At 35.5% G+C, this 11,415-nt stretch overlaps 1 protein-coding gene across 1 annotated transcript; it reads left to right on the forward strand.

Annotated features, from left to right (window-relative positions):
• The first annotated feature begins 653 nt into the window (after positions 1 to 653).
• On the forward strand, positions 654 to 9,060 carry GPR65 (G protein-coupled receptor 65). The gene is made up of 2 exons (XM_057733145.1): positions 654 to 734; positions 7,490 to 9,060. The coding sequence occupies exon 2, from the start codon at positions 7,949 to 7,951 to the stop codon at positions 8,972 to 8,974; it is 1,026 nt and encodes a 341-aa protein (XP_057589128.1). The 5' UTR covers positions 654 to 734; positions 7,490 to 7,948; the 3' UTR covers positions 8,975 to 9,060.
• Positions 9,061 to 11,415: the final 2,355 nt, after the last annotated feature.

Genomic DNA, 11,415 nt, shown 5'->3' on the forward strand with positions numbered 1-11,415 from the left:
CCAAACCCATTGGTCCTTTTAAAAACAAACAAACAAACAAAAAAACTTTACCAAGTTGGTTACTTTGGCCCCACCATCATGCCATTAAGCAATGAACATGCCCTTTATACACCCAACACCCATTTTCTCTGCTGTTTTTCTCCTAAGATGTTAATTACGCTGATTCCACCTACAACATCCTCTCCTATTTCACACATTCAATGACTCATCCTATCTTTTCATACCTCTCTTGGGGTATTTATCCATGTTTACCATCACATTGTGGTTATTAGTGCTTTCTTCTTCACTAAGTTCCTTATGGGTTAGAACCAAGTCCTCTGTATGTCCCAGCACAGAGCCCTAAGAGTAAGATAGCTATATGTGTTGACAGATAAATGAATGAGGGAGGGAGTGAATGAATGAAGGAATGAATGAGATTTTAGTACATATTCTATTAAATAAAGAACATGTAATATCAGTATATAATTGTCATTAAGATGCAAAGAGAAAAGTGAGTTATAAAAATTACACTAAAGTAAATAATACATAAAACATCTTTAAAAATATTTAGGAGACTTCTGTTTCTCAAACTTGGATAATGTACATCCTTCTCATTAAGGTGCTGTTTCCTCATTGGCTTATGACGAAATATGACTGCAATTTCCTGTCCCCTCAACAATATTGGTTTCTCTTCTGGGTGCAAGCAGATTTATCTGGCTCCTCCGTCGACAAAATCATCATCCCAAGAAACATGGGTAAGTGTAAGATTAAAAAATAAAATAGGACTTTAAGTAGATAACATACTTTTGAATGATTGTCAGTAATATTTGCAACATTTTATCTAGTTTAGGCTGTATAAATGTGGTCATGTAAAGTATTATAAGACAGGGAGAAGTGAGGATGATAGATGGTTTCTCTACTTTGAGCAGTAGTAAAGGATGTCAAAATTTACATTTAGAAATATGTAACACTATCAAAATATAAACGAAGAATGTTTATGCTCCATTTCCTCTACAGGAAACAATATATTGGCAAACTGAAAAGTAAGTGGTTAAGGAAGAACTGTACCAGCTCCTGGCTGTAGAGCTATCTAGCAGCAGTTCCTCACCAATACAATGGTCTAGTGATATGTTTTTACACCAACAGAAATTATGTGAAATTTGAAAATAATATTTCCAGTATTTATTAATTAATAATTCTTAATAGGTGACTATCACATTGTCTGACACATAGTAGAGTCTTAAGTCACTATTTGACTGACAAATGAAGGCAAATGTTTCCTATAACACTTTATCTTCTGATTATTGTCATCAATGTTTGTACTGTTTTAGAAGCTGTGGATTATCTTCTTTAGGCATCAGGTAAAAATTAAAATCAGAATCAAAAACTTATCCAAATTTCTCAGCACTGGATCTAAAAACAGTTTTCTCAAAATATGATTAAAGTATTCAAAGTAATATCTGAAAAGATGTATGAATCATAAGAATTATGTATTCTGTTAAAGTCTCAGATTCACACAAATTAATTTAACAGCTCTCATCTGCAGCATTTGGTATCATATGTGAAATGTTATTATATAAATTACAATCTGAGTGCCTCTGGTTTCTCTGTTATGCTCTGGATAGATGGCCAAAGACGATCTGCTTTCAGGAAATGTGGGGGACAAGATGGACTACTTACTACCAGTGTTATCATTAGAACAATATCAGTTAACATGTCATGAAGGCTTACCATGTGCTCCGTACTGGGCTTCATGTGTCATCTCATTTAATCCTCACAAGAATTCTATGAAATGGTTGCTATCTTACACCTGTGAAAACTGAAACTTAGAGAGGTGAAGGAACACACATGGTCACAAATCCCACAAGAGCTGTTGAGAGCCTTTGAGTCTCTAGAACCCACACCCACGTAACCACAAGCCTCCATAACCACTGCCTCTGTTGCTCACCCCAGAAGACACCCAGCATCTGCTTCATTAAAACATTTAGATTTCTGGTTGTTTTAGTTAAGGCAGGAAATGTTTCTACAAAGAAAGAAATTTACTCCATTGAGAATTTTGTAAATCCTCTCGAAATTATTTTTCCATTTGATCCTTCTCATCTTTTTTTTTTTTAAGATGTATATTTGTTGAGTAACATGGACAAAGGAGGAAGGGGCACCTTCCTGCCCATCACCCAGCTCTCCCAGTCCTGCTTCTAAGGAAGAATATTTTCATGGTTTAAGTGTTCTCCGCCAGACACATGAGCCTAGTGATGGATGTGATGTTGCGTAACCATCAGAGTTCCATCCTCTGTAGTGTATTCAATTTTGTGCATTTCAGATATTTTTCTAGTGTCATTTTCCTTCTCCTCTTATGTTTTTTAGAAGTCTCTTTAAGGAGGATTTTGGGGGTCAATGTTCTCAGTGGTAGTTTATCTTAAAATGTCCTTATTTGTGCTCTCATTTTGAAATTTAGTCCTGTTGAGTGTACAATTATAGGATGACATATATTTTCATAGCAATTGGGAAACATCAACCCACTGTCTTCTGGTGTATGTTATCATTGTTGAAAAGGGTTTTGTCGGTCAAAATTTCATCCTTTGTAGGTAGTCCATTTTTTCTCTCCGGCTCTTTTTTTTCTTAGTTTTGGTGATCTGCAGCTTGATTGCAATATGTCTAAGTATAGATTTCCATCTCCATTTGTTTGTTTGTTTCTATCTTATTTGGGATTTGCTAAGCTTCATAAATCTGAGGATGCCATGTTCTTCATTACTTTCAGACATCTCTCAGTCAGCATCTTTTCTAATATCACCTCTCCCCTACTTTCTCTCTTCTGTCCTTATGGAACTTCAGTTATACATATGCTGACCTTTTCGCTTTATCCTCCATGTCTCTGTGGTATTTTCCCATCTCTTTAACACTCTGATAATTTTGTGTTACTTCTTTAGCTCTATCTTCAGTATATTAATTTTCTTTTCAGCTGGAGCTAGGCAATTGGTTAGTACCTGTGTTGATTTTAATTTCTGTATTTTTTATTCCCAAAAAGTCTATTTCAATCTTTTTAAAAAATATGTCTAGTCACCTATTATAGTCTCTTGATTCTTACTCATGTTTTCAGATTCCTTCTTTTATTTCTTTAAATATATTAAACATACTTGTTTTGTGTTATATATCTATTAATTTTACCTCTAAAACTTTTGAGAATCTAAAACTCTTCTTTCTTGCTTTCACTGAACCTCACACATAGTAGCTAATTTCTGTATGTGTGTATATGTATATGTGTGTTTTCTTTCACTGTTGTAGCAGGATGTTTGCTCTTTTATCCATTTATTTTTAAAGTCGAGTGTGTTTGTATTGGTGGGGTGGGGGGGGGGCGTGTTTTAATCAGCTCATATTTGCTAGAACTCTATCTGTGAGAATTCTTTAAAGCCTGGATTGAGGGAGCTTTCCTCTTGGCATGGTTTGTGTTTACTTCCACTAGGTGCCTAGAATACTTATTTTTTCATATGGTAAACTTTTATTTGGGTGAATTCATTTTTCAGATTAAGATATTTCTTGTTTGTTTTGTTGTGTTTCTATAAATTACTTTTCAGATATGAGGAAAAAAGTAAAATCATATCATTTCTTAGGAAGACATATACGCTCTATCTGCAGCTTATGCAGATATTCGTTGTCAAGTCTTTACATCTCATCTCACATAGCCTTTTGATTCCACCTTTCAACCTTAATTGCAATATAACCTGCATGCAGAAAAATGAACATATCCTAAGTGTACAGCTTAATACAAACTGAACTTTTCATGGAATCAACACTGATATCAAGAAACAAAACATTACCCAATTCTCAGAAGTCCTCCTAGTGCCTTCTTCCTGTCATTGCCCTTCTCCTTCCCACCTGACTCCTCTTTCTCTTTTTTTATAACAATTAAATGTTTAATATGACATTTTACATGGTTGTTCGCAACAATGCAGATAGGCTTTGTTGAGAAGAAGGGGAACGCACAGTGGTTCTTCCCACTTCCAATTGGTCTTGTTTACCTTTTCTTCATTACCACGTTATGAGTGGTGAAAGATAATTTCAACTTTAAAACAATTCACAGATGATTCCTGATCTAAACAACAGACCCTTCAAAATTCAGCCTCCTGACTCAAAGAACTGAGAGATCCTTTTTAAAAAAATTTTTTAAATAGTAATTTTTTTATTTTTTATATTTTTGGCTGCAGTGGGTCTTTATTGCTACACAGGGGCTTTCTCTAGTTGCAGAGAGTGGGGGCTACTCTTCGTTGAGGTGTGAGAGTTTCTCATTGCAGTGGCTTCTCTTGTTGTGAAGCATGGGCTCTAGGGTCACGGGCTTCAGTAGTTGCAGCATGTGGGCTCAATAGTTGTGGCACGCAGGCCCTTCTTAACCACTGTGCCACCAGAGAAGTCCCTGGGAGGTTTTGTTTTTTTCTTGTTTTTTTACTGTGGTAGCAGAATATTTGTTCCTTTTTAGCTATCTATTTCTAAAATCAAGTATAGGAAAAAATAAAAGCCTAAGTAAAATTGTTGCCTTATCTATTATATAAATTACTGAAAAGGAATACGTTTAACCTTCCAAAGAAAACGTGTTGACAGACATACAGAAACACAAGGACACTTTGTCACTGAATGTGAGGCATGATGTTAGATGATCATTCTCACAAGTTTATTTGAAGTCCACGCAGTTTAATCGAGAACATAAAAGTGATTTTTTTAAATGTTGGGTTGATTATTTTATATCTAGTTTGCAGAAATTTTTATTCACGTCACTTTCTTTAATTAGAAGGGCTTGGAATAGCTGGTAGACCTGTACCAATCCATCAGTGCTACTATTTAGGTGAAAAATAGAATATATTCTCTTCCTTTTCAACAAAGCTAGCCCGCATTGTTACAACAATACCTCAAATTTCTAAAGTATTTTTATATAAAAGGCAGAAAACAAAATAGTTAAGAGTCAAGAGGCTTTAGAGTTACAACCTAGAATTGCAGCCAAGTTCTACCAAGATTAGACAGGCAATTTGGGGCTAATTGCCTAAAACATGGCTCAGTTCTTCTTTGTAATATAGGATTGTAACAAATAGCACAGAGTTGCAGTAAAACATAAATTATAACAAATATGCACGCCATTCAACATGGAGTCCATCACACAGAAAGCCCTCAATAAGTGGATTGCTACACTGGTTTCTGACAGCATAGATTAACACTACCTGGTTCTTAATCAGATAATATGTACCCTTTGTGCCTGCCTTTTTCTGTCCCTGTGCATTGTTTCTGAGCTTCAACTGTGTTACTGCATGTAGCAATAATTTGTTCATTTTCATTAGTGTATAGATTTTAATCGTGTTAATATACAGTTTATTTATCTCTTCTGCTAATGTGCATTCCAGTTGGGGGATATTACAAATAGTGCTACTGTGAACACTCTACCTCACGTCTTTTGGGAACCACATGTATGTGTTTCTGTTGAACATATACCTAGAAGTAGAGTTGCTGAACCATATGATTTGCATAAAAGCCAAACAGTTTTCCAGCCAACAGTGTATGAGTTTCAAGTGCTCTACATCCTCACCGAGTCTTAGTATTTGCTATCTTTTTCATTTCATTTATTCTGGTGGGTGTGTAGTTGTATCTCACTGTGGTTTTAATTTCTAGTTCCCTGATGACTAATGAGGTTGAGCACATAGATCCAGTATTAATTCACTGTTGGCCTGAAGTCTGTGGAACCAGATTAATAGTATAGACTCAGACCCCATTCCCAAATGAGGACCAGCCAGAGGCCATGGATATTCAGGGATTTTTTTTATGATAGCTCCTCGAAGAAACAAAGCTAAGACAGGGAACTTGCCAACTTTCCCTGCTGTCTGTCTGCAAACATCTGTAGAGTTTGTTATTTTATTTTGTTTATTTTGAGGGCAGAGGTTCCTGGATCCCAGCAACTGTGGGATGTCCAAGGACCACTTACAACCCACATGGGCCCATGCTCTGTCACTGGTTCTTTGCAGTCAAAGGCTCCAGTTAGTTGTTCCAGACCCACACATGCTTTAGGGTTCCCAGAGCTTTACTGCTCACTTACCTCTCTGATATGAGCCCCTGCTTCTTTTTCCTCTCTGGAAGGTTTCCCTATTGATTTAAAAAGCTGTTTGAGAGGGGGAGGGATAAATTGGGAGATTGGAATTGACATATACACACTACTATATATAAAATAGATAATTAATAAGAACCTGCTGTATAGCACAGGGAACTCTACTCAATACTCTGTAATGGCCTACATGGAAAAAGAATCTAAAAAAAAAAAAAAAAAGAATGGTTATATGTATATGTATAACTGATTCACTTTGCTGTACACCTGAAACTACTCGTAACACGACATTATAAATCAACTACACTCCAATAAAAATAAAAATAAAAAGTCTGTTTATATATTTAGGTGTGGAAAAACTAGGTAATTTCAGGAATTTTAGTTCTCCATTTTGTGTTAAGAGTAACATATACTATGGGCTCTGAATGTGGTTGACTCTCCCAGCAGAATCCTGGTGCCTGGTGGTGGCAGGTCTCTTTTGTGCTAAGGGCACATCAACACTTGGAAAGGGGTGGTTTTGAGGTCCTATAGGCCTTACAGCACACAGGAAGAGGACATGTCTTCCTTCCCCTACATGGTGACTCTACAAAGCTTTCTGTGAAGATCCCTCTCAGATACATCATCCAAAGCACCAATAGGCCTCACTAGGAATAAAGACAGTATTTCTCTATTCCAGCATGGAGAGAAGGATGGATTCTCTGTTCCTGCCTGAGTCTACAACATCAGAACTTTAATTAAAAAAAAAAAAAAAAAAACTAACCTGGTAAACAATCAGGTATAAATTGTAGAAACTGATGATCACAAGATTTTACCCAGAAGTGAGAACATTCTGCCCTCTCTCACAAGAGTATAAGAAAGATAGTAAATTAGCCCACAAAGAAATCAAAGGAAAAACAAATGAGGTAGTGTTATCTAATTATTTATGAAGGTTCAACTGTATTTTTAAATGCTTCACTTTATCAAATGTCTTGTGACAATTTTTTCTTGGCTAATAGGCTTATTTTGAAAATAAGTGCCTTATGCATAGATTGCATATGAAATAAAAAATTTGAAATCTTATAATCATACAATTTACCATATACTCAAAAGGATTTACCAATTACAAACAAATAATCGAATTTGCCACCTTTTTAAAATTAACTTCTAAAATGACTTTTAACTTTAGTTTTGCATTCTTAGATTATGTCCAGTGAGAAATATAATTCCCTCTACCCAGGCATCCCTTGGATAATTCTTATTTGAAATAGGTCAATTATCGCAGCCTGATTTCACTTACTGAAGTCAGTTAGACAATTTTCCCTTTTTAAACATCTTCATAGTATGCAATTTAGTGCATTTTGATATCTTCAATAAATGAAATAAAATAAGATTGTTTCAAATATCATGATGTCTCTTTTAAACATCCAAACTATTCTAGTTTATCTTTCATTACAGAAACAAAGACATTTTAAAAAAAGTTTTCAACCTCGGTGAAAAGAAAGCCTTATATATTCACGTTTGCACCAATCTCTTCTGAGTTTCTTGAAGAAAACCAAACTGAGGACAGCATTCTGTGAAAATGGATGGATAACCTGGTTTATCCTCCAGGGTTCCTCATCAGCATTCTGTGAGAATAAGCACGTGGACTTCGGCACATTAAAATCCACTGATCACTTTAGCAACTGCCAGGAGCCTGGATTCTGACTTCCCACCATTGATATCTGTGTGAACACTGATCTACAGTCATCCTTTAAGACCACTGGTGAATCAAGCAGAACTTCTGAAAGCAAAGGGAAACTGAAGAAATCGTAGTAAAAGAGAGCGAGATGTTGAAAACAGACTACCAAGAGGCAAGACTTATTTTGCTATTTACCGTCTAAGAACAAATGTAATCGGCACCTTAAAAAGAAAAAAATGAACAGCACGTGTATTGAAGAACAGCATGACTTGGATCACTATCTGTTTCCGGTTGTTTATATCTTTGTGGTAATAGTCAGTGTTCCAGCCAACATTGGTTCTCTATGTGTGTCTTTTCTGCAAGCAAAGAAGGAAAATGAATTAGGCATTTACCTCTTCAGTTTATCCCTATCGGATCTGCTGTATACCTTAACACTCCCTCTATGGATTGATTATACCTGGAATAGAGACAATTGGACATTCTCTCCTGCTTTGTGCAAAGGGAGTGCTTTCTTCATGTACATGAACTTTTACAGCAGCACAGCTTTCCTCACCTGCATCGCGATTGATCGGTATTTAGCAGTTGTCTACCCTTTGAAGTTTTCTTTTCTAAGGTCGAGAAGATGTGCGTTCATGGTGAGCCTATCCATCTGGATATTGGAAACCATCTTCAATGCTGTCATTTTGTGGGAAGATGAAACAGCTGTTGAGTATTGTGATGCCGAAAAGTCCAACTTTACTTTGTGCTATGACAAATATCCTCTGGAGAAATGGCAAATCGGGTTTAACATTGCTAGGACATGTATAGGCTATATGATACCTTTGGTCATCATAATGACTTGCAACCAGAAGGTCTACAAAGCTGTGCAGCAAAATCAAGCCACAGAAAACAATGAAAAGAAGAGAATCATAAAACTACTTGTCAGTATCACGTTGACTTTTATCTTGTGTTTTACTCCCTTTCATGTGATGTTGCTGATTCGAAGCATCTTAGAGCATGATGTGAACTTAAAGGGACATACGTTTAACCATAACAAGCCTGGGAAGCAGAGTTATAAAATCTATAGAATCACAGTTGCGTTAACAAGTTTAAATTGTGTTGCTGATCCAATTCTGTACTGTTTTGTAACTGAAACAGGAAGATCAGATATATGGAATATATTCAGATTCTTTACCGGGAAGCTTAATAAGTCAAAAAGACAAAGAGAAAACATACTTTCTATGTCTACCAAAGATACTGTGGAATTAGACATCCTAGAATAAAACCAAGGTATTTTTTTTAAGATACACAATATTATACCATCAAGATTATATTTTAAAAAGGAAATCTAAGCATGAGAGAGGACTAAGTGTTTCCATTGTGAGACGATTTTAATCCTCTCCAATGGAAATATTTTAAAAGTGTGCTGTACGGCTCACTTACTTTTATTAGAGGATTAAACAAAGTTGAATTTTTTCTAATGACTCAAGGTCACTATTGTTGATGGCAATTGTTTTTGTATTTGTGCTCTAATCTCTCAGAGGTTAGTAAAATGTATGGGACTGTGTTTTGTTTGTTTTTGCCTTTTTGTTTTAGGGGGACTGTGTGTTTTTAAATTGGTGATCTTTGTGTCTGGTGGTTGTGATTTTTCTCACTCTTTCTGTGGATTTCAGGCTATCATTTCTCCCAGCCATATGTACCTGTCTCCAACAACACCAGCTACTAAATACTACTTCTGATCTTCTCATTAGTTAACAAATATTTATTGAGCCCAATCTGCGTACTAGTTTTTTTGTTAAGTACTGGGGTTACCAAAAAAAACGATCTCATAAGCCTTTTGAAGCTTATATCAGTTTGGAAACCTTGTCAGTGAGCTTGTAAGAGTTCTTTATAAAAGTAAATAGTCTTTGAGTGAGAGTCTGAAAGCCTCATCCATGATATAAAGGACATGAGCTTTGTGATAGTTCTTTCAGCTACTCAGAGAACTTTTTACTTTCTTTAAAATCACAATTTTTAAAATTTTGATTCTTTCAAAATTTGCAGTATGGTTGAAATTACTAGAATTCTAATGTTTAGACAAAAAAAGATATACTCTAAGCAAAAAAGACATTTATTATATTAAATCTTACATTCAGAGACTTCTTTGGGGGTAAGAGCATTTAGAGAATCTTAATATAATATATTCTTTTATATTTATATTTTCTTATTATAGAAATTACTCTGCCTAGTTTTAAGTAGGCATCAGGTAAACATTTTTCTTAACCAAAGTATATTTTAAGAGTTTTTTATACTACTATTCTCCTTCTCTTCTTTCTCTTTCCTATCTGTTCCTTCTCGTCCCTAAAATTGATCAGATAGCAAATGTCTTGGTATCATTTGTGCCCTCACATTAGAAAACAAAAATCTGATAACAAAAAAGACACATAATGAATTTCTAGATATACACTGAAAAAAATCAGTTAGTGCACAAACTGACTCCATTTTCTGTTAAAGTCCATGACAGTTTGGGTGCACAAGAGAAAACCACTGTGCTTTGAGGCCCTACGTGCTTTCTTTGTCCTTTCCACTTTTCTGGTCATCAAGTTTCTGGAGAATTCATAAATTCATTCTGGGCACCCTGAGATACCCTTAAATATACTTAAAGGCTAAAGATACACCAATAAAATAGAGTAACTAAAATAGTTTGGGCTGTTCAATTCATTCTTGATAAATTTTTGGCAACCCACACGTTGAGTACGTGTGAAAGTAAAAGATCCAGAAACAATTTTGCCTACATTTGGAAACTCAGATGCACATTGTCTTGTCCAAGATCACACAATTCATTGGAAGCAGAGCCACACCTTGAGCCCAAGAACCCTGACTTCCCTCCAGAGTTGCTTTTCCTCCTTCATGGTTTTTTTTTTTTTAACATTTTTACCATTTCTTTCTTTAGGGTTGCAAAGGGCATATATACATGAAGAGTTGTTCAGGCTACTCATTGGATTTAGATAAGAATAAGGAGAAAAAAGAGAGTTATTTCATGAATTAGTACCTCTGAAAATAAAATATATCATATAGATAGTAATTAAGCTGATCTGTTACAGAGAACTGATTTGAATTTGACCTCGGTTATATCAAGAAATGTGGCAAATACAAATTCATGGCCCCCCTAATAAGAATGTTCGACTTAATGATTAATGACAAAATCATCGATTTGACATGTCGTGAGATAAGTTCCAAAATGAACCCCGCTACCAAAACCTTCGAGCAGGACCAGCCACAGAGAACCTACGTTAGGAGGATGCTCATATGATTTAAAGCAAAGCACTCTAGACATGATCTAAAATTATCTACAATCCCAACATAAGAAAGTTAATCCATTAGTTTTGAAAGGCTTTATAGTTTCCTGATTAAAGTTCCCCATCAAACTAAAAGTACTTCTGGAAGGAATAAGACTTTGTGGCTATTATTACCTGGGACTTTGTTATCAGAAGACCTAAATTAGAACACCACCAATCATCCACTTGTGAACCGTTTGGCCTCAAAAAAATGTTCTTGTTCTCCCTAAGGCTCAGTTTCTATAAAGAGCAGGGACAGTATAGTAACACTTGCTTTCAGCAAGTAGATGTGAAAACACTTCGTAAACTGTGATGAGATTTCTAAATGTTTATTATTATCAGTTATTTTCATCTTCATCAGGAATAGTGGACAGCTACCCAAGAGATAGAACAGTCCCTGGAGGGAC

This window comes from Hippopotamus amphibius, chromosome 4 (assembly GCF_030028045.1).
Source record: "Hippopotamus amphibius kiboko isolate mHipAmp2 chromosome 4, mHipAmp2.hap2, whole genome shotgun sequence".
Lineage (NCBI taxonomy): Eukaryota > Metazoa > Chordata > Mammalia > Artiodactyla > Hippopotamidae > Hippopotamus > Hippopotamus amphibius.

Bases quoted from the DNA above. Each gene is read 5' to 3' on its own strand.
- GPR65 (XM_057733145.1), top strand. From the start codon at position 7,949: ATGAACAGCACGTGTATTGAAGAACAGCATGACTTGGATCACTATCTG.